Source organism: Oryx dammah, unplaced genomic scaffold (genome assembly GCF_014754425.2).
Source record: "Oryx dammah isolate SB20612 unplaced genomic scaffold, SCBI_Odam_1.1 HiC_scaffold_8, whole genome shotgun sequence".
Classification (NCBI taxonomy): Eukaryota; Metazoa; Chordata; class Mammalia; order Artiodactyla; family Bovidae; genus Oryx; species Oryx dammah.
The window spans coordinates 38,176,010-38,200,206 of NW_024070192.1; the positions used below are offsets into that span (position 1 = coordinate 38,176,010).

The following is a 24,197-nucleotide window of genomic DNA, read 5'->3' on the forward strand; positions in this document are numbered from 1 at the left end:
TGGACAGGGAGGCCTGGCATGCTGTGGTTCATGGGGTTGCAAAGAGTTGGACATGACTGAGCGACTGAACTGAACTGACTGAACACCAGTGCAGACGCCTGATACCACCTGGGCTCTGGGATCAGTCAATAGAACAGTTTCTAATTATCCAGGATGCTCCATGTACAACACATTCTTTGTACTGAAGTTTTTTCTTCAAATACTCTAAAATGCTGTCCTTTTCCTATCATGTACAATAAAATTCCTGTGACAATTAGGATTCTCCATGAAGTTATAAGGTAGAACAGAGACTATGTCATATATGTCGAATAAATAAACAGACAACCATAATTTCAACATGCTCATGGTTTTTCCACAAGGCCTTGCAAAGTATCTAGCACACACAAATTTAAATTTAATTGTTGAATGATTAAATCAAAGGTTTTGAATCAGGAGAATGGGCATCACTGATCTTCTTAGCATGTGTCAAAGGCTCTCTGACAATTAGATTGATGAAAAGGGATAATTTTCCCCAAATGTTAATTATCTCTGAATTTAGCATACCCAAGTATAAACACAGGTAATCCAATGTGGCGAATAAAGAATATATTAGACACAGTACTTCACTAAAAATTCTGATTTCTTCTCTTCCCTTGCCAACAAAGGAGCTATGAGAGATGAAAACCAATCCTCTGTCCTGGATATCTTCCTCCTAGGAGTTACTAGTCATCAGGAACAAGAAGACTTCTTCTTCGTCCTTTTCTTGTTCATTTACCCCATCACATTGATTGGAAACCTGCTTATCATCTTGGCCATTCGCTCTGACATTCACCTCCACAACCCCATGTATTTTCTCCTTGCCAACCTCTCCTATGTTGACATCTTCTTCTCCTATGTAACCATCCCTAAGGCACTGGCCAACCACCTCCTGGGCACCAGAGCCATCTCCTTTGGAGGATGCCTAACACAGATGTATTTCATGATTGCCTTGGCTAACACAGACAGTTACATCCTGGCTGCTATGGCCTATGATCGAGCTGTGGCCATCACCCGCCCACTTCATTACCCAACAATTAAGAGCCCACGGACCTGTGTCCTGCTAGTCATTGGGTCTTGGGTGGTTGGAAATGCCAATGCCCTCCCCCACACTCTGCTCACAGCTAGCCTGTCCTTCTGTGGAAACCAGGAAGTGGCCAATTTCTACTGTGACATTGCCTCTTTGCTCAAGCTGTCCTGTTCTGACATCCACTTTAATGTGAAGATGATGTACCTGGGAGTTGGTGTTTTCTCTGTGCCATTACTATGCATCATCATCTCTTATGTTCAGGTCTTTTCCACAGTCTTACGGGTTCCATCCACCAAAGGTGTGCTCAAGGCCTTCTCCACCTGTGGTTCCCACCTCACAGTTGTTTCTCTGTATTATGGGACAGTCATGGGCATGTACTTCCGCCCTCTGACTAGTTACAACCTAAAGGACGCTGTGATAACCGTGATGTACATCGCAGTGACCCCAATGTTACATCCTTTCATCTATACTCTGAGAAATAGGGTCATGAAAGATGCCCTGGAAAAACTCTTCAGCAAGAGAACGTCCTCACATCCAGTATGAGCTCAGACACTGAAGACTGCAGTCACCAGTTAGGGTATACCTGCAGACCCATCCCCAACATCATCCCCTTCAAAAAGCTGCCTAGATCTTTCCTTCTAGAAACTCCTCCTCTCAGAAATCTTGTAACAGTTATGAACCACATTACTCAAATCACCACTTTGTATATTTTGTTTTGCTTTGGCAGGAATATTGGGTTCATGTCCCAGGTTAAACAACTGATTGTGAGAGGAAAAGTGAGAAAGACTGAGGTTCAGCCTCTACATCCACATGTAAAGAATAATAATACCTGCCTAGTCACTGTCATGGAGAAGGCTATGGCACCCCACTCCAGTCCTCTTACCTGGAAAATCCTATGGATGGAGGAGCCTGGTAGGCTGCAGTCCGTGGGGTCACTAAGAGTCGGACACGACTGAGTGACTTCACTTTCACTTTTCACTTTCATGCATTGGAGAAGGAAATGGCAACCCACTCCAGTGTTCTTGCCTGGAGAATCCCAGGGATGGGGGAGCCTGGTGGGCTGCCGCCTATGGGGTCGCACAGAGTCTGAGGTGACTTAGCAGCAGCAGCAGTCACTGTCATAACATGCAAGGATCACTATGGTTCAGACTATGAAGGCTATAAATCACTATTCGAATGTCATTAGATTTTTTAATAATTATGCTAATTATTAGATTACTACTTTTAATCACCTCTACTGTTTGCAAGCCTCTTAAGGCAGTAGCTGTCTTAACATATCACCATACCTTTCACAGTCTTGGTCATATAAAGTGCATCCAATGAATGCTGGTGGAAAGCAAAATATATGAAGCTATTAGTCTCTAAACTGTAATATAATCATGATTATATGTAATCATAGTGGATATTGCATCCATTATGTACCTTGAATGTCAAAAAGGATTCACTCTAGGAACAGAAATCATAACAAGTATGTTTAAATAAGAAGATTTACCTCTCACAAAATGGTTGATATGGAATCACTTCAAAGTGGAATCTAAAAAAAATCATACAAATGAACTTATTTACAAAACAGAACTAGAGTCACAGGTGTAGAAAACAAACATGGTTAACAGAGGATAAGGAACGGGGGATAAACTGGGAGACTGGGACTGGCATATACATACTACTACATATACAATAGATAACCAGGGGCTTCCCTGGTGGTTCAGTAGTAAAGAATCCACTTGCCAATGCAGGAGGTATGGGTTCAATCCCTGATCCAGGGAGATCTCACATGCTGCAGAACAGCTAAACCAGTAGGCCATAACTCTTGAGCCTGTGCTCTAGAGCCCGGAAGCCACAACTATTGAGCCCACACACCACACCTACTGAAGACTGAGTGCTCTAGAGCTCTGCAACAAGAGAAGCCACTGCAATGAGAAGCCCACACACCGAACCTGGAGCGTGACATGCGCTGCAACCAGAACAAAGCCCGCACAGAAACAAAAGACCCAGCACAATCAAAGAAATCATTTTTTTTAAAAACAGCTAACTATTAAGAACCTATTGTATAGCACAGTGAACTCTAGTCAGTACTCTATAATGGCCTGTATGTAAAAAGAATCTTAAAAAAAAAAAAAGAGTATGTATATGTAAAACTGATTCATTTTGCTGAAACTAATACAACACTGTAAATCAACTATACTCCAATAGAAAGTTAAATAAAAAATGAATGAAGAGAAGAGGAAGAAGAGAAGTCGCTCAGTCGTGTCCAACTCTTTGCGACCCCATGGACTGTAGCCTACCAGGCTCCTCCATCCATGGGATTCTCCAGGCAAGAGTACTGGAGTGGGTTGCTATTTCCTTCTCCAGGAGATCTTCCCAACCCAGGGATCAAACCCAGGTCTCCCGCATTGCAGGCAGACGCTTTAACCTCTGAGCCACCGGGAATCAGATTGTTGTTGTTCAGCTACTAAGTTGTTTCTGACTCTTTGCAACCCCATAAACTGCAGCACACCAGTCCTCCCTGTCCCTCATTATCTCCTGGAGTTTACCCAAGTTCACTTCCATTTAGTCAGTGATCCTATCCTACCATCTCATCCTCTGCTGCCCTCTTCTCCTTTTGCCCTCAATCTTTCCCAGCATTAAAGTCTTTTCCCATTAGTCGGCTGTTTGCATCAGGTGACCAAAATATTGGAGCTTCTGCTTCAGCATTAGCCCTTCCAATGAGTGTTCAGGGTTGATTTCCTTTAGGATTGACTGGTTTGATCTCCTTGCAGTCCAAGGGACTCTCAAGAGTCTTCTCCAACGCCGCAGTTCGAAAGCATCAATTCTTTGGCACTCAGCCTTCTTTATGGTCCAACTATCACATCCGTACATGACTACTGCAATTAGATATATAGTATTAATATATTAATATATCTTTAGGATATATTAATCTCTCTTTTAGAGAGAGTCTCTTTTAGAAAGTGTCTTTTAGAGAGACTAAAGATGAAAAAAGAAAATGCTGAGCTAACCAGAGTAAAAAAGGCTGAATAACCCAGAGTAAAAACTGCAAGAAGTTATACTATCTCAAGGGAGCAAAAGGCAAAAGATGGTGTTACCAGAACATTGGTGCTCAGAAGAAGGAAGACCACATATCTAATGCTCATATCTCCAAGGAGAGCTGTCAAATAATCCGCCTGGAGAGATTTAGACAATTTCTGGATTGTCCTGAATACTGCTCATTTATTTTCTGAAATGCTGTCAATTCTGCCTAAAACGCCAAGTACAATCATGTAGTGTTCCTTATTCACTTCTGTTTGCTGTCTCTACGTCAATTTCACTTTCATCTAAATTTATTTGTCTCATAATGTCTTATTTTAAAGGTCTTAAAAATATTTTAAATTTTAAAAAATCTTTTTTTGTTCCCTTCTTTAGAGAACTTTTTAATACAATTTTTCATCCAAGTACTTAAGGTGTTTTTCCTCTTCTGTTATTCTGCAAATATATTGCATAGGTCATTTTTTAGTATTTTTAGAAGAGATTTAACAAAGTTTGGGATTTTATAACAGACAGTAAATTTTAGCCTCTGCAACAATCCACAGGATTTTCTCTTTAGCACATGGGAGGTAAGAGATTCCTTTTATAAGGTAAGGAAAGCTGTAGACACTTTACATAGAAACAGTTGTAATGTTTGAGGTTAAAACATGGTTTTCTTAATAGTTCTCTCTAATGCCATTACACAATTCCTTGCCCTTAGTGAGCCCTCAGAAAATAAAAAGTGGAATTAGTAAGATATTTTGAAAAGGACATAAAGAGAAAAATATCACTAGGATGAAAATATTTATCATGAGATGTTATATTATGCACATCTGTGAAGCCCAAGTCCTAGACAGTGGACTGTGATCTGAGTAACAGTAATAACAGAGCAAATACGATGACATAACCTGAAATAACTCCAAGGGAAAATGTAATTCAGCAAATGTTTCAAGATCAGTAGAATCTGAAGAAGATTTTGAGGAGTCATCCAACAGCTACATGGCCAGTAGTAAAAGAGGTAGTTGATAGGAAGTATTATAGGAGGAAAAAAGTAGCACAGTGATAATAAAATAACAGCTAAAATTTGCTAAGTGCTAACTATATACCAGGCTCCGGTTTAAGGACTTTTCAGATATCAGTTCATGTGATCCTTATAACAAATTTCTGAGAAGGTTGCTGCTGCTGCTGCTGCTTTGTTATTCCAATTATACAAATGAGCGCATGCATGCTAAGTTGCTTCAGTCACGTCCAACTCTTTGCGACCCCATGGACTGTAGCCCTCCAGGTTCCTCTGTCATGGGATTCTCCAGGCAAGAATACTGGAGTGGGTTGCCATGCCCTTCTCCAGATCTCCCCAACCCAGGGATCGAACCCATGTCTCTTATGTCTCCTGTATTGTCAGGCAGATTTTTAACCACAGCACCACCTGAGAAGCCCCACAGAAATGAGTAAGTACATTTAATTACTATGCAAAGTCACTTACAGCCCAAAGAGGCAGAGCCTGGACTGAAACCCAGTCAGAGCTCACAGCCTTCACCATGGTCCTCTACAGACCGCTACTACAGAAGGGGCTAAGTTATTGCACAATGACCACTGATTAGGGCTGTTACAAAGGTGATACATACATGAGGTAGACTAGATAACATCTAGAACCTTTTCTTCTCTAAGAATCTAAAAAATTCAGAGACTTACTATCAAAGCACAAGAAAAAAGAGTTTAATTTCCCTCATAGCCTCCCCTGAGACAAATCACAAGTAAAAGATGAAATATAATTACTCTTCTTTGCACATTTAACACCAGAAAGGCTTTAGTGTAGCCTAGAATAAAACCCAGGAGTTCAATTTTACCACACTCCTTGTATCCCAAGGGATGGTTCCAGTTTGTGCTAAAGCAGAGGACAAGGGTCCACATTTCAACAGAGAGGCCAGAATAAGTGAACCCAAAGCCTGGACCCTGGAGACACTCTCTGGGAGACTGTTGCCCATCATTCCTTCTAGAAAAGAACTCTGACAAAATTACTCATGAAAACGACTGTATCCCCTCAAGGCACAGCATGTAATGAGTCTCAACAATTACTCTGACTTTGGCCCGAATTAAGACAGGAGAGTCATGTTTCAAGAGACTTTATAACCTAGTGAACCACTCACCGTTTTCTCTATCTTATGACCCATTGTGCTTCCTTGAGGAGGAAACTAGAGTCCTTATCTTTAGCCCCCATCCAGGCCAACACCTTCTGGCTCTTCTGCTCCACAGTGGGAAAACTCAGGGCTCCTCTTTCCAAATCATTCCAGTCCTGTGTCTTCTGCCTCAGAAACACAGGACCAGAGACCCTCCTCTAGGACTACTACTAACACATTTTCCAGCATGCCTGGCTCCAGAAGGGAAGGCTAACAAGTACTAATTAGACCAGCTGCCTGTAAACTCTCCATTCATGGAAGAGGAGTGAAGGCCACAGGACTAAGTCCCTTTTGGAAACATCTGAGCTGATTCCCCAAGTAGAAGCTGTGGATATTGGAGAAGAAACTTTACAACAGTAATACCATCGGATTAAATAGCCAGTAACTGCAGTACATGCATAATCTCCTTTGACCCTCACAATACCAGGAGAGGTAAGCAGAATTATTGCCATTTTACACGATGGAAAAAAAATGGTGAATTGAATTGTCTTCACAGACATAGAGGCAAAACAAGGACCCAAACCCTGGCCTGAATTCAGAACCCAAATTCTCCTGAATGGATGAACAGAAAAAGAGGAAGGGAGGAGAGAGGGGAGACAGAGAGGAGAGAGGGAGAGAGACACTCCCCTTCTGACAATGGTTATTCCTAGGCCCTTATCCATGAAAATGGGGTGAGGAAGGGGTAGTTTTGATTTGGTTATGCCTTTCCTCAGCAACTTCCTGAAATAATACTCTGTGTGTGTACATATGCATGCATGCAGATGAACTCACAAAAGCCTGTTGCTTCTGAGAATAGCTTCAAACCTTGCACTCTCATATTCAACAGTGCATGTTAACAGACCGCTTAAGAAAAATAAGCTATTTCTCTGACAAAGCAACAATAAGTCAAAGCACTTAAGAGGGCATTTCTTTCACCTGAACCCCTGATACCACAGGGAAGAATTTGGCTTCTTCTGAAAAACTGTCTTCAGCATCTTCACACTCATGAGACAAGTATCTTAGAACATAAGCACTTTCCAGGAAAAAGGATTTCAGCAGCCCAGCATTTCCTGGAACTCTGACTCACAATCTCTGTTAATAGCATTCATGCTGATGAACCTCCTGGCTCCTCTCCCGGAGACATATGGTTCTTTTACTTCTCCCTTCAAGATTTCAGCAGAAATCATCTCTCTCCGTGATCTGCGATGGCACCTTAGCATCTAACTCCATCTTCTGTATTGAATACATGGATGAAATTCTTATACTTTTCACATTTTGTACTTTTTCCACATGTCTAACAAAGTAGCACATGCAATATAAAAATTAGTATTTGTTAACTGATTAAATCCTAGATGTTGGGTGATGGTTCTGGGGTGGAGGAGGATGAGCACCTCTGATTCACAGATTGCTCAGTTTTTATTCATGAGTGTCCAGGGGTAATTCTTGACTAGTCCTACTAATCCATATATTTCCCCAAAAATATTGGTTATCTCCAGATTTAGTTAACTCAGTTGTAGAGATGGCTGGTCATGTGTGTCAAAAATGGTGGATAAGAAAGATCATTACATACAATAACCACACTAATAATTCTGGATTCCTCTCCCCTTTCCTGCTGAAGGATCCATGAGAGAAGACAACCAGTCCTCCACCTTCAATTTCCTCCTCTTGGGAGTTACTGGCCAGCAAAATCAGGAAGACTTCTTCTTCGTCCTTTTCTTGTTCATTTACCCCATCACATTGATTGGAAACCTGCTTATCATCTTGGCCATTCACTGCGATGTTCGCCTCCACAACCCCATGTATTTTCTCCTTGCCAACCTCTCCTTTGTTGACATCTTCTTCTCCTCTGTAACTATCCCTAAGATGCTGGCCAACCACCTCCTGGGCACCAAAGTCATCTCCTTTGGAGGATGCCTAACACAGATGTATTTCATGATTGCCTTGGGTAACACAGACAGTTACATCCTGGCTGCTATGGCCTATGATCGAGCTGTGGCCATCACCCGCCCACTTCATTACACAACAATTATGAGCCCACGGACCTGTGTCCTGCTAGTCATTGGGTCTTGGATGGTTGGAAATGCCAATGCCCTCCCCCACACTCTGCTCACAGCTAGCCTGTCCTTCTGTGGAAACCAGGAAGTGGCCAACTTCTACTGTGACATTACCCCTTTGCTCAAGCTGTCCTGTTCTGACATCCACTTTAATGTGAAGATGATGTACCTGGGAGTTGGTGTTTTCTCTGTGCCATTACTATGCATCGTCATCTCTTATGTTCAGGTCTTTTCCACAGTCTTACGGGTTCCATCCACCAAAGGTGTGCTCAAAGCCTTCTCCACCTGTGGTTCCCACCTCACAGTTGTTTCTCTGTATTATGGGACAGTCATGGGCATGTACTTCCGCCCTCTGACTAGTTACAGCCTAAAGGACGCTGTGATAACTGTGATGTACATGGCGGTGACCCCAATGTTAAATCCTTTCAGCTATAGTCTGAGGAATCGGGACATGAAGGCTGCCCTGGGGAAACTCTTCAGCAGGAGAATTTTCTCACAACCAATGTGAGGTCATCCTACATTGGAGACTGCCCTTAGGATTTCAGGTGCACTTGGAAATCCATCCCCAATGTCATTCCTCTCCAAGAAGCTGTCTTTGATCTTTCCAGCTAGAAAGTCTTCTTCTCAGAAATCTTATAACAATTTATGATAGATCATTTTGTATTCATCATTGTCCATTTAGCAGAGTGGAAGCCCAGGAATATTAGGTTCTTATCCCAGCAGAGATACTGATTCTCAAAGTAAATCTGAGAAGGGTTGAAGCTCAGCTTCTACATCTACATATTAGGAATAATAGTATCTGCCCCACCGCTGTCACAGGTGTGAGGATCACAGAAGTCCATGGTTTGAAGGATATAAATCACTATTGAACATCAATTTTAATTGGACTATGATGTTAATCAGCCCTACTATGCTTGCAAATCTCTGAGGCAGGAGCTGTTATATCACTGTACCTTTTACAACCTCGGTTATATAAAGTGTATCCAATAATTCTTGGTAAAAAGTAGGATGAACAAATGAAAATATCAGTCTCAGAACTGTAATCTAATAATGATAGACATGGGGCTTCCCAGATGGCATTTGTGGTAAAGAACCTGCCTGCCAATGCAAGAGACGTAAGAGAAGCCAGTTCAATCCTTGGGTCGGGAAGACCCCCTGGAGGAGGGAATGGCAATGCTCTCCAATATTCTTGCCTGGAGGATCCCACGGACAGAAAAGCCCGGGGGACTACAGTCTATAGGGTAGGGTCACAAAGAGTCAGACATGGCTGAAGAGACTTAGCATGTATGTACACAATGATAGACATAATCAGACTAGATACTATTTGTTGTTTAGCTGCTCAGTCATGTCTGAACCTTTTGCGGTCCAGGGACTGTAGCCTGCGAGGCTCCTCTGTCCGTGGGATTTTCCAGGCAAGAATACTGGAATGGGTTGCCATTTCCCTCTCCAAGGGATCTTCCCAACCTAGGGACTGAACCCACATCTCCTGCACTGGCAGGCAGATTCTTTACCACTGAACCACCAGAGACACTATTTATCCAACCTTTGAAATCTTTAAAGGAAATTACTTGAGTGGATATTTTTGTTCTTTCTGTATTGTTAATTAAACTAGACTATTTCAAAAGAGTATAAGATTCTCTCTAAAATTTTACTAAAATGACACTCATCAATAGAGTCATTGCATCTAAAGGTAATAAATATTCTGGTTTCATTAATATAATAAAGTGCTGACTTAATTATAATGTGAAATAAAGTTACAGTGGCAAGAAAACTGAAAGCCAAATAATAAATGGAAAAAAAAGAGAGAGAGAGCAGTATTGAAAATGATGCGACCATGTCTTTCCAGCATGGCTTGGGAAGGATGAGGCTTTCATTCTGGATGACCAGTTCTCATCATGTAAGTAATATTCTTCAAAAAAAGATAGTTAATCCAGCAGGTCATTAAGTACCACTAAGGAACTCTACTCTCTATGATTTGATTCTGTTCATGATATAATTATAAAACTTTTTAAAATATTAATAACATACAAATTATTGTCCTCAAATATAGTATGTCCACACAGGATAACATTTTGAATAGTTAGATCGAGTATCTCTTGGAACAATGTGCAAGTTGTTTTGTATCTGCCAATAAAAATACAAAATTATTATCTTCTGTAGATCATTCAGATCACCAAGAATTTGATTAGATAATGACTTTATTCACCTTTCAGTGCTTTCTGGGTCTCTAAAACACCAAGGATGAGATTTACCCCAATTATCTTCTTTTTAATCAAAAAAAGATTTGATTACAAATGCATATGAATCTGTGCAAATGAATGACTAAATCATGGAGGGAATGAAGGTATTTAATGTAGAGAAATTTCAAGATTGATCAGTAAAAATATTACATAATCTTTTTACCTATTATTCCCATACTAATGTGAAGATTTGTATCTTCAACACTTAGGGCAGACATACAGTAACTACTTAATAAATTTATATTAAATGAATAAATGATTACTGCAATATTATATTTAAATAAAGAATGCAACAATTTTGATGACTGCATAATTTTGCTGTTATGGGTAAATGGATGTAGACTCTTAGGAGAATCCCATACCACTTAATTGCCCCATCCTTCTCATGTTATTCTTCTGTTTGAATTTAGATAAGGCAAGTTGATCTCCTCTACTAAATTCCCTACAACAATCATAAGAATCTATATGTATGTTTGTAACTTTAAATGCAAACAAAAATCATTGCACCAACATGTCTAGTCAGTGTCCTACCCATCTCCCTTTGATTCTGTCAAACATGGTTTCCTGGGGTAATGTTAACATTGCAATTTAAATTACTTCAAGTTCCAGTGTCTTGAGGTTGACTGTCCGGAAAAGACTGCATAGTAGATATGGCAATTCAGGCAAATTAGGGTCCATTCAGAAAACAAAAGTCACACTAGGTATTTTTGAGCCAAGAAGGTTTAAAACAAGGAATTAAATGCACAGGTATATCTTGAAAGAGACTAAAGGAGAAAAAAGATGGATGCCAAGGTAACCCAGAAATTATTAACTCAGAAATTTAACTCTTGTATGGCTAGGGGAACAGAAGGGGAAGGTAATGCTCTCAGAACCTAGAAGCACACAAGATGGAATGACCACATATCTGATGCTCAGATATCTGAGTGGAGGTACTGAACAGCTGCCACTTGGTCCTCACCTGATAAGGTGACCAGAACTTTGGTTCCTAAGGGGTCTAAGTCCTCAATAGAACTGCTCTTTGCTTTTTTGGTTGACACAGCTGCTAGTAGTCTCTGCTACTGGGTATGTAAATACAAAAGGCATTCCAGACAGAGTTCTAGGCAAATTGTAGCAGCAACACAATGTCCTTGGTAATTGGATTAGTCACTCCAGCCAGTAGAGAAATCTCTTCTTTTCTAGATGACCCACAGAGACATGCTACAATTTGGCTGGATCTTAGTAATATTTCAAAATATATATCCCCAAAGATTACTATCGATATCCTTCTGTAAGATTATAAACAGTTAAAGAAATCAAATAATAAACTTTTGGGGAATAGACATATATGCAATAAAAGTGTATTAAAAACAAAAGCAAGGCAAAGATAAGCATGGGATTCAAGATGGGAGGCAATTCAAGAGGGGAGGGTCAGGAGAATGCAACTGGGGGTACCACGTAGTTAGATGGAAGTTACAACTAAAGTCCAAACTCTTCAGTTGCCAGGTGGTCCTAGGAAGATTTACAATGCTAGACAGATGGATAACAAAATCTGCAAGAAGTAATGGCGAATGTTTTTGTTTAATTAAGATTGAATGGATAACAGTAAGAAAGCAGGGAGGAGTGGTGAGACCAAAGTTTAATTAGGCAGCTCCTAGAGCAACCTAGGGGCTTCTCCGGTGGCTCAGCGGTAAAGCATCTACCTGCAATGCAGGAGATGTAGATTCGACACCTGAGTCAGAAAGATCCCCTGGAGGAGGGCATGGCAACCTACTCCAGTATTCTTGCCTGGAGAATCTTGTGGACACAGGAGCCTGAGGTGGGCTAGAGTCCACCGGGTCACAAAGAGTGAGACACAACTAAAGCGACTTAGCATGCGCACAGAGCAATCTAGAGAGACAGTAAAGCCAAAGATAAAGGGTCTAGATGCAAAGGCCCTGTGGAAATGAAGTCAAAATGCATAATTCTATGAAACTAGTAAGTAAGCAGATGTCTTGAAGACTTTGAGGTTGAGCCACTAAAAGGAAAACGATGCCTTTAATGAAAATAATTAACAACGGAGCAATTTAAGAAAAATTAGTTCCATTTTGGGTGTGTTTTCAAGGGTTCCTGTGGGACTTAAAAAAAAAAAAACAATAGCCAACACAAGGTAGAAAATGGTAAGATCTACAAAGGAAATGCAAAACGTGCCATCAGGTTTAGAGAAAGTAGATATTTTATTAAATATGAATATGCATATATACATGGTCATGTGTATTTACTACATTACATATAGTATTGTCTCTTAATGTTAAAACAGCCCTAGGACATAGATGGAAATAGTCCCCCTTTACAGATAGAAAAGCTGTATGTCTGAAAGTTGAAGTGACTTATTTACTAAATGTTATTTATTTATTTTTGGCTGTGCTGGGTCTTTGCAGGCTGTGCAGCCTTTTCTCCAGCTCCCCCAGTGGGGGCTACCCTCTAGTTGTGGTGCATGGCCTTCTCATTGTGGTGGCTTCTCTTGTTGTGGAGCAAGGCCTCTAGGGCACCCGGGCTTCAGTCGTTGCAGTTTTCCGGCTCTAAAGCACAGGCTCAGTAGTTGTGGCACATGTGCTTAGTGGCTCTGCAGCGAGTGGGATCTCCCCAGGCCAGGGATGGAACTCGTGTCTCCTGTACTGGCAGGTGAATTCTTATCCACTGGACCACCAGGAAGCCCTAAATACCTTTTAATTAGTACGATGTTGCTCTAAAATCTGACTCCAGTTTCTTCATGCCTAATGCTCTTCTTTAGACTCTACAGCTAACCCACAGAGGAGATATAAAATACTCCTCTTAGAATAACTGATGGTTGTGATTTTTAATATCTAGAATCTTTCTAATATCAAAGGTATTACATTTATCCTGTATAGCTCCAGAGGACAGGTTCATGATTAATTCCACTTAACTAATATATATATATATACTGCAGTCTATTAGGTCCTGTGCTGTGCTATGGGGTTTTCATCTAGGATGTCACTAAGCCGTGTAAATTAAAACAGCAACGTATGTTTTTATTTCAAATAACTGCAATTTTCAGCTCTAGAGTTTCTTTTTTTAATTATTTTTAATTGGAGGAAAATTGCTTTACAATTTTGTGTTGGTTTCTGCCAAACAACAACGTGAATCAGCCATCAGCGTTGGAGAATGTCTATTTTTTGTTTGTTTTGTTTTAGTTTTTCTGCTGAGATTATAATTGCATTTATTGGTTGCCTATTTTCCTTTACTTCATGGAACATAGTTATAATAGATGCTTTAAAATCCTTATGTGCTGGAGTGGAATCAAAACTGTAAAATAAGAAGACCCTGAGCATACTTCCCCCAAAAAATACACATCAAAACTACAAATACATATAGCATAACTCTTACCAATAATGACCTGAAGACTAGCAGAATGGCTCTTCTACAACCAAGGCTGTACAGAAAACTACCCAGAGTCTGGTCGGAGGGGAAGGGAAGCAGTCTAGTCAGGACCCAAACCCATAACGAGTGAACCAGAGAAGCGGGGGACACAGGCTCAGTGACCCTCCATGGGGATGGAGGGGTTCAAGCCACATAGTAAGCAACCCAGACTTAGGATCCAACACCAGGAAGACAAGCCCCCATATATGGCTTGAAAAACAAGAGGGGCTTATCAGAGGGCTTGAGAAACTGAGACTCTGCTCTTAAAGAGCTTGTGCACAAATTTGGATATTCTCAATCCCAGTGAGGAGGCAGCAGATAGGAAACTTCTTGGTGCTCTGGCCAACCTGCCAGGAAGACTCCAGCACATCCCTCAGCCCATACCAGACTCCTGTTCCAGCACTGCTCCTCACTAAAGAGGAGGCTACCATTGCCCACGCACGTGAGCATTCACCAGGGAAGGAGCAGAGCCAGGTCAGGACCCAGCCATGCCTCTAGCCAGAACGAGACTGCAATTGCCTGTGCATGCTGCACCGTGGAAAAAGTGGAGCTGGTTCAGCAAGTCCCTGCCACCAGCCAGCGTGGAGACAGCAGTTGTTAGCATGCACCTGCGCGTGCACAAGAAGCAGAACCAGCTCAGGTCCTGGCCAATCCTTGAGCGAGGGTGAAAACCGCCATAACGATAATGCACGTGCATGTGCTCACCAGGGATGGAGCAGAGAGACCTCAGTAGTGCTGCTCCAACCCCTCCGCTCAGTCCCACTATCTCCGAAGCACCCTCACCAGGGGAAAAAGCAGAAACCAGCACAGAACCACCTACATCTCTGTCTTTCCAGCTTCTGTCCATTCAGCTGTGCTAGTTGCCAGTCCTGCATGGTCAATGAAGTCTGAGCGTCAAAGACCACATGTTCCAAATCACATTACAGCCCTTCTTAAAGGATCAGTTTACTAATTAACTTTTGCCCATGGTAGAAAAAAAAATTAAAGCAGATTTTTCAGCATAGAATTATGTGGTTATTTTATTCAACACAATGGAATAATATGTTTAAACCATTAAATTACTGATTTAAGGGTGTATCATGCCAGCACTTGCAGCACACACATGAACTTGTTGTCCACTTTTCTAAAGAGACTCCAGTTAAGTTAGTCGCTTGTTCATGTCTGACATTTTGCAACCCATAGACTGTAGCCCACAAGGCTCCTCTGTCCATGGGATTCTCCAGGCAAGAATACTGAAATGGGCTGCCATTCCCTTCTCCAGGGGATCTTCTACACTCAGGGATCAAACCTGAGTCTCCTACATTGCAGTCAGATTCTTCACCATCTGAACCACCAGGGAAGCTCCACTTTCTAAAGAGACTCCAAGAATAACCCATACTCCCAGGTCACCCATATTCGGTGTTGTTTTATTCTCCGTGTCCTTAATTAGGTGAACTTGGAGAAGACTATTAAGTGACCATTTCTAAAAGAAAGAATAGATGTCATTTGCTGGATGTCATTTCAGCTTCCACGTGCCCCATAGATCTGTTTATGTAACGTATGCATGAACAGGCTGCTGGTTACTGCCATGATAAGGAATCCCAGCTTCTCACCCCTGGTCTCTTAAGCACAAAGGAGGGATAAACAGGACAAGTGGGTCGACATCAACTTAGCCTCACCTGGACTAGGATGATCAAGTCTAGAAGACAAGATAGTAAGGTACTCTCTGAGTCAAGAGTGGTTCAACTCATCGGGCCTTTTTCATGGTGCAGAAGGCCTCTGTCGGCACCTCCAGGAAAGATTACAGAAAAAAATCATAGCACTAGACATGCTTGGTTTCTTTGCTACTGAAAGGAATGCTAGGATCCTGTTGGGCCCACAGAGGTATCACACACAGGTCCCTCATGCTTTAGCCCCCTCTCTCTTTTTTTATTCTGCCTGTACCGCACAGCACATGGGGTCCCAGTTCCCCAACCAGGGATGAGATGGAACCCATGGTCCTTGCGTTAGAAGCTTGGCATCTCACTGGGGACTGCCAGATAAGTCCTGCCTTAGCCTCCCTTGAAGCAGTATACAGCAGGGACACATCAGTGGGTTCTCAGTTCTCATGGCTTCTCAGTACCACACAGAATTAATTATCTTCAGTTTAACAGATCTTGAGATCAATCCAACCTAAGAATTGAATGTGAAATTTGCTCAGTCCAACCTAAGCCATCCAACCTAATCAATCCAACCTAAGCTAAGAATGTGAAAGTTGCTCAGTCGTGTCCAGCTCTTTGCAATCCCATGGACTATACAGCCCATGGAATTCTCCAGGCCAGAATACTGGAGTGGATAGCCTTTCTCTTCTCCAGGGTATCTTCCCAACCCAGGGATCGAACCCAGGTCTCTCTCATTGCAGGTGGATTCTTTACCAGCTGTGCCACAAGGGAAGCCCACAGACCATAAGAAATGTGTACTTACAATTTCATCATTGTCCCTGGAGTATGAAACTGCAAGAACACGTTTCTCATGGGTTCTATAAACAACTAAAAGGGGCAAACGTGAGCAGGAGATTCTGAAATAAATAGAAAAGGGATGCTATGTGGTTGTTAGGCTCTATGTGGTATTCTGTGAATGCAGCTTTCTGGGATGTCATATACTGGTATGATTATAACCTCAACCCAGAGCTATTGTCTTTCATTCTCAGAATGGACAAAATTAAAAGTTCTCTAATACTGTGAGACCAAAGAGAAAATTTGAGCAGATGAAGCAATAGCAACAATCATTATTTAACACACCCAGAGCATGAAGCAAATTTCCTTTTGTGCCTTTAAAAGCAGTTTCTGTCATCTTCTGATGGTCTACTGTAGGAGAGATGTGCATGAAGCAGACAGAAGCCTGCCAGTAATACCCTCAGTGATCGACAAGAACAGCCAGGTAAGGATTAGAAAAGGAAGTATACACGATTCCATGTTGCTCCTTTTTTCTCCCCCTTTCTCCTCTGTCTGTCCTACCCTATGGTCATTCAGGAACCTGTCTCTCACAAACAGTCCTGAAACAACAGTGGTGTGCTGCTTTAGTGGACAAAAGGGGCAGATGCCTGGGTCCTTAATCTTACAAGCTGAAAGTCAACATGCTATAAGAACAAAGCACAGGAATCAATGGCAACTTCTCTCCACAAATAATTCAAGATGATCCCGTTAACCTCTAGCCTCTGCAGGAAACACACATGTACCCACCCACACATATGCACAAACACACAAACATACACACTCATGCTCACACACCACATTAACGCATTAAAAGGACATGGCTCCAGTAAAACAAGTTTCTCTGCTATTCATGGAATCTCCATCAAACAGTGGCTGCATATATAACATTGTCTCCGTTTTATAGATTTTTATGATTTGCTTTAAGGGAAATTAATTTATTAATTGATTTATTTTTCAGTTAATTTTAATTAATTAAATTTTCAGTAAGTGGTATGGTCACTGAGTGGTTCAAACCTCAAAATATGCTAAAATATAAAATATACACATGAAAGGGTTTCCCTGGTGGCTCAGATGGTAAAGACTCACTCCACCTGCAATGCAGGAGACCCAGGTTCAATCCCTGAGTCAGGAAGATACCTGGAGAAGGAAATGGCAACCCACTCCAGTATTCTTGCCTGGAGAACCCCTTGGACAGAGGAGCCTGGAGGGCTACAGTCCATGGGGTCGCAAAGAGTCGGACACGACTGAGTGACTAACACACATACACATGAAAAGTCCCTCCCTCCCCTGTGACTTATTCATGCAATTCCCATACCTCCAGCAAGTAATTACTCTTATTGGTGTCTTGCTTATTCTTCTAGAGACTTTTAATGAACATACTAGTCAACCATTTACTACTGCTTATTTATTATCTATTTACATATTATTTCTAGAAGTGGGATGAAACTGTTTATATTTGGAACCACAATGAGAATGAGTTTGAGGTGTGTCCCAATCACTCCAATCCCCCACCACCACCACCACCCAACTGTCTCAATTTATAACCTTATAGCTTTTTCTCTGTTCCTCCCTGGATGCTTCTCTTTTTTCATATACTTTTAAAATTTTTTATTATTTATTTTTGACTGCTCTGAGTCTTCGTTGCTGCACATGGGCTTTCTCTAGTTGCAGTACATGGACTTCTCATTACAGTGGCTTCTCTTGCTGGGGAGCATGGGCTCCAGGGTGTTCGGGCTCAGTAGCTGTGGCGTGTGGGCTTAGCTGCTTCCCACATTAAGGCTGGAACCCAAGCCCCCTGTACCAGCAAGTGGTTTCTAATCACTGGACCACCAAGGAAGTCCTCCCCGGATGTTTCTTTACTTATCAATGGGGAACTTGGACTCTTTAAATTTCATTTTCGTTCTTAAACATGAACCTGAGTCCAGAAAGCATTCAAGTTAAATTCACCAAGAGTGCCTTTGCTTTGTTTGACATCTTTATGTCTGTGTAACCATAATGTTTCCTACATATTCCTATGGCCAGGACTTTATTTAGTCAAAGCTAAGGATGAAACCAGTAACAGAAAGGTTCAGGCTGCTCCCTATGACTGATATTACCTCTCTACAATCTCCCTTTCCATTCTTTCTACTCTTTGGTGTTTATTTATTCACATGATGGGTACTTACTAAGTACCTATGTTGTACTAGGCTCAGGACTAATGTTAGAGTCCAAAGAGGAACAAGATAGACATCTCTGCCTACTCTCAATGGTGCTCACAGTAGAATGAAAGACATAGAGAGGTAAATAGATGGTCACAATCCAGAGTGACACATGCTGTGATGGGGGAGACACCGGGGCAGGGGGACATGAACCTGAGTTTTTTGTGTGAGGGTAAGGAGGGAAGATTCCCTGGTGGCTCAATCGGTAAAGAATCTGCCTGCAATGCAGGAGATGCAGGCTTGATCCCTGGGTTGGGAAGAGCCCCTGGAGAAGGAAATGGCAACCCGCTCCAGTATTCTTGCCTGGAAAATTCCATGGACAGAGGAGTCTGGTGGGCTACAGTCCATGGGGTCGCAAGAGTCAGACATAACTTTGCATCTAAACCACCCACCCAAGGAGGGAAAGCTTCCTAGTAGAACTAACATTTAAGCCGAGATCTGAAGTTTGGCATGTCTGATGAATGAGAGCAAGAAGACTATTCCAGCCCAAGAAAATAAGATGGGCAAAAGTCCAAAGTGAGACTGCATCTGGGTCTTTTAAAAAATTCAAAGTGGAATTGGTACATAAGATGTGGAATGCAGGAGGGAGGTTCATGATAACTGGAAACATCTATAATAAATACCAGTAGAGTCAAGGGTCTTCAGGCCATGTTAAGAAGTTTAGAGTCTATCCTGAGAGGAAAGAGGAGCCCCTGAAGGATTTCTCAGCTGGAGCAATAAAATCAGATTTGTGTTGAAAGCTCATTCTCTGTTGTGAGAACAGATGGCCAGTGGATTTGCCTGGAGGCAAGGAGAACAACTGCCAAAATCTAAATAACAAATGTTACTGTCCTCGATGATGGTAATGGCAGCTGGGCCTGAGGGAAGTGCGTAAATAGAGATAAACAGGTAAATTTCAGCTATATTGAGAAAATAAAATTACCACGATTTGATGGTACTTGGATGCAGACAGGGAGGAAGGAAAATGGGTCAGTAATGATACCCAGGTTTCTGTCCAAATGAGCTATGTGGATAGTGGTGATAATGATTTCAGTATTGTTGTTTAGTCGCTTTCAGCATTAGATGTGCTGTTTTACCGATTCCCAAGCCCCTTCTCCAGCAGCTATTCTTTTTGAATCATTGGGAAAATCTGTTAAATACTTTTCTGACTCGTGAAATCCCAGGATGGATTATCACAATGTCCACACGAATACCGTAAGAGTTAAGCAAACAAACATATCCAGCCTACTCCCCCAGATATATGTACTGGATTGAAAAGTGAAAGTGTTAATCGTTCAGTCATGTCCAACTTTGCAAACCCATGGACTGTAGCCAGCCAGGCTCCTCTGTCCATGGAATTCTCCAGACAAAAGTACAGGATTAGATTGCTATGCCCTTCTCAAAGGGATCTTCTCAACCCACAGATCGAACCAGGGTCTCTCTCTGCATTGCCGGCAGATTCATTACCGTCTGAGCCACCAGGAAAGCCCATATTGGATTAACACTTATATAATAAAGTTTTTTCAAAAACCTCTTCTCCCACTGCAGACAAATCTTCAGTTTTCCACGGCACCAAGCACAAGCATTTGCAAACAGTCAGCTGAACTAGATGAAACTGATATTTCTGCAGGTGGCATCACCAATTCAATGGACACGAACTTGGGCAAACTCCGGGAGACAGTGAGGGACAGGGAGGCCTGGCAGGCTATGGTCCATGGGGTAGCAGAGAGTCAGACACAACTTGGTGATTGAACAACAAGCAGTTAAATATTGGAGATTTTATATGATTCAACCCCACCCTAGAATATCAACATTGGAATATCTCATAATTTTTAGATCTCACAGTCCAGGGCTTACAAACCTCATTCAATTAACTCTACTTTCTGCTTACAGACAAATGGGATGGGAAAACCTGACCAGTGTCTCAGAATTTTTCCTTCTGGGACTCTCCCAACAGCCAGAGCAGCAGTGGCCCCTCTTTGGTCTGTTCCTGTCCATGTACCTGGTCACAGTGACGGGCAACCTCCTCATCATTCTGGCCATCGCTGCCGATGCTCAACTCCACACTCCCATGTTCTTCTTCCTGGCCAACCTCTCCCTCACTGATACCTGCTTTGTTTCTACCACAGTCCCCAAGATGCTGGCAAATATATGGGCCCAGAGTCCGGTCATCTCCTACACAGGGTGTCTATCACAACTGTATTTTTTCTTGATATTTGGGATGCTGGAGGCATCCCTCTTGGCTGTCATGGCCTATGACCGCTACGAGGCCATATGCTACCCACTCCATTACATCATGGTCATGAGCCCTGGCCTCTGTGTCCTCCTAGTGTCTGCATCCTGGGTCACGAACGCCCTCCACTCCCTCCTACACACACTCTTGATGAGCAGCCTGTCCTTCTGTGCAGACCAAGAGATTGTACACTTCTTCTGTGACATCAACCCCCTTCTGAGTCTGTCCTGCACAGACCCCTTCATCAATGAACTGGTGATCTTCACTGTAGGGGGTCTTATGGGTCTGGTTTGTGTGCTTTGCCTGGTTATCTCTTATGCATACATTTTCTCAACAATCCTGAAGATCCCCTCAGCTCAGGGGAAGCGGAAAGCCTTTTCCACCTGCAGCTCTCACCTCTCCGTGGTCTCTCTATACTTTGGGAGTTCCTTTTGTGTTTACTTCAGCCCCCTCTCCAACCACTCGGCACAGAAGGGTGCAGTTGCATCAGTGATGTACACAGTGGTAACCCCGATGCTAAATCCCTTTATCTATAGTTTGAGGAACAGAGACATCAAGTCTTCCCTGAAAAAGCTAATGTGGGCTAAGAAAATTCATTCCTCTTAGTGGGAATGACTTCACATCTAATATGGGGGTCCCTACCCAATTACATTCACCACAATTAAGCAGGGAAGAATGAGAAAGGGAGAAAAAGTGGGGAATCTCACTTCTAAGACCTGTGATCTGAAATTGAAATATTCATGCCTAAGCTAGAGGACACATTAGAACAAACCCATTATCAGGGCAATATCATCAGCTTAAGTTCTTACAATCATAATGTTCTAGAATTATAGCCATCCAGTTGTATAATATCATAAAGGATGTGCTTGAATCTTTTGAAACCACATGAGATAGTGCACGGCCAAAATAAGGTAATATTTGGTTGTACTATTGTATGTAGCCAAGAATAAACTCCAGGAAAAGATAACTTTTTCCTGCCATCACTGGGACCTTGGTGACTTGGACCCCTACCAATAGCATTTTAACTCTGAGACTCCCCGTGTCTGTGACATCCCTAGGCTGAAAGAATAGACACTGGGAAGGGTTTGATGGGATGGAATCTTTAGCTAGACCTACTACGATATTTTACCAGGCATCCAAATCCCCATCCCTCCTAACACCTTAAATTTCACTTGAAAACTTCATTTTTATCTTTGGGAAAAATTTTTCAAGTAAATTTCACCCTTGCATCACTTGACATAATGCCTGGCACAGTTAAGATGTGTTAAATCCCACTGGCATAGCTGCAATCATAACGTTAGGGATTAGGAAAGAATGATTTTATGACTATTTCAAATCTCTTACCTGAATGATTGAAACCCCTCCTAGATATTCTCCAGTCCCCAGTTTCCCCTCATTCCATCCATTCTGTACACCACAGTCAGCTGAATCTTCATAGAATATGATTTTATCATCACAGCCCTATTAGAAAACTCAAATGGTTTTATGCTGCCTACAGAATAAAGTTCAAATGATTTACCCAAGCATTAGGTCTACCATCACCAGTTCATAACTTATATGACCCGCAGAAAGCCCTCATTGCTCTGTATTCATCAGCTCAAGCCAATATCTGCGTTATGCTGATTATTATTGACGGGTACCAAAAAGCTAAGTCAGCAAACATTGGAGCAAATATACACACAGTAAGGTGCCCCATGACCAATTAGATTCTATAGGAAAATGAAAAGTTACTACAGGGTGATATTTTTCATTCTCTTTAGGTACCTGGTTGTAAGCTTCGATAACATAGATTGTGATTTCTGTTGATAATACCTTTTCCAGTGGAAATCAGTTGTTGATAGCTTGTGCACGCGTGCTAAGTCACTTCAGTCATGTCCGACTCCTTGTGACCCTATGGACTATAGCCCGCCTGACTCCTCTGTCCATGGGATTCTCCAGACAAGAATACTGAAGTGGGTAGCCATCCCCTTCTCCAGGGGATCTTCCTGACCCAAGGATCGAACTGTGTCCCTTACATCTCCTGCATTGGCAGATGGGTTCTTTACCACTAGCACCACCTGGGAAGCCCCTGTTGATAGCTCACCTACTCCCTATTCACCTGAGAGCAAGTTCACACACTATCTTCTGTCAATAAAATATAGTATAGCAAAGTGGTAAACAGCACTAGCTCCAGAGTTAGACAAGCAAGTTCAAATCTTAGTTTTGCCACTTGTAAGCTGTGTGGCCCTAGGAAATTCCTTAACCTTTCAGAGCAAGTAAAACTTACCTCACTGTGTTGTCAGGAAGTTTGAATGTGGTACTGTCTGTAAAGAATAGTTTGTAATGAATTAGCTATGAATGTAACCATGTACTTCCTAGAATATAGTATATTTTCAATAAATGTTAGCTATTGTAGTAGTATCTCTTGTTAAAATGAAAGGTGAGCAAGCATCAGATTATGTGAATTCACTCTCAAGCACTGCTGCTAAGGACTGCCTATGGCCTGCACTGTGAAACTAGAAGGCATCCTATTATTCTTTTGGAGAACATCGTGGGATTTAATGCAGGATTTCTCACTTACTGGGATTCACATGCAGGGAAGATTTCTGTCTACCTTTGAAATCATGCTTGTCCTGGTGGTTCAGACGGTTAAGAATTTGCCTGCAATGCAGGAGACCTAGGTTCAGTCCCTGAGTCAGGAAGATCCCCTCAAGAAGGGAATGGCTACCCACTCGGGGTGCTTAAATTTAAGGTGAAAATTTACTTACTTAAATACACAGGTTTGCATCATCCCATATTCCCTCCTACTTCATTGACAGTTGTGCGTCTTTCACTGTTTAAATTAACATTTACCAGTATTTTTAGTTCTACCTTTTAACTTAAATTATGTGTTACTCTTTCACACTGACATTTTGTATTATGAATTTTCATGTAACAACAGTTTTCATGTTTGTCATAATTATATCTTTTGAGGTGTGTCAACACACCCTTACACCATAGTTTTGTCAAAGATTGAATAGTTTTGTCAAAGATGTTTCACTGTGCTGTTTGAAGATTAACTCATCTTTGAATATGAAAAAAGATCATTTCAACAAACATTACTTTATTGTGTGGTTTATTCTCCTAGCCTAGAGTCCTAAAAATAAATACATCTACATATACCTACTGCTTGTTTTAAAGCTCATATTCTATACTGCCAAATTGCTATCAAATAAAACTGTTTCTGCAAGATCTCACCAATACTGCTTCACTATCGTTATTCATTTTACTAGCTTAATAAATATTGTTGTTCAGTCGCTAAGTCGTATCAGATTCTTTGTGACCCCATGCACTGCAGCACCCCAGGCTTCCCTGTCCGTCACCATCTCCCTGAGTTTGCTTAAACTCACACGCATTGAGTTGGTGATGCTATCCAACCATCTCATCCTCTGTTATCCCTTTCTCTTACAGCAAAATAAAATTAT

The 24,197-nt window shown here is 41.8% G+C and overlaps 3 protein-coding genes across 3 annotated transcripts; all 3 read left to right on the forward strand.

Moving 5' to 3' along the window:
- Window positions 1–649: 649 nt before the first annotated feature.
- Window positions 650–1,588, forward strand: LOC120866196 (olfactory receptor 1A1-like). The gene has a single exon (XM_040243755.1). It carries the CDS (start codon window positions 650–652, stop codon window positions 1,586–1,588), a length of 939 nt encoding a protein of 312 aa, XP_040099689.1.
- A 6,236-nt stretch (window positions 1,589–7,824) lies between these two features.
- On the forward strand, window positions 7,825–8,763 carry LOC120866197 (olfactory receptor 1A1). Its single transcript, XM_040243756.1, has one exon. The coding sequence runs from the start codon at window positions 7,825–7,827 to the stop codon at window positions 8,761–8,763; it is 939 nt and encodes a 312-aa protein (XP_040099690.1).
- Window positions 8,764–20,304: 11,541 nt separating this feature from the next.
- LOC120866655 (olfactory receptor 1G1) lies at window positions 20,305–21,360 on the forward strand. The gene has a single exon (XM_040244449.1). It carries the CDS (start codon window positions 20,305–20,307, stop codon window positions 21,358–21,360), a length of 1,056 nt encoding a protein of 351 aa, XP_040100383.1.
- The last annotated feature ends 2,837 nt before the right edge of the window (window positions 21,361–24,197 follow it).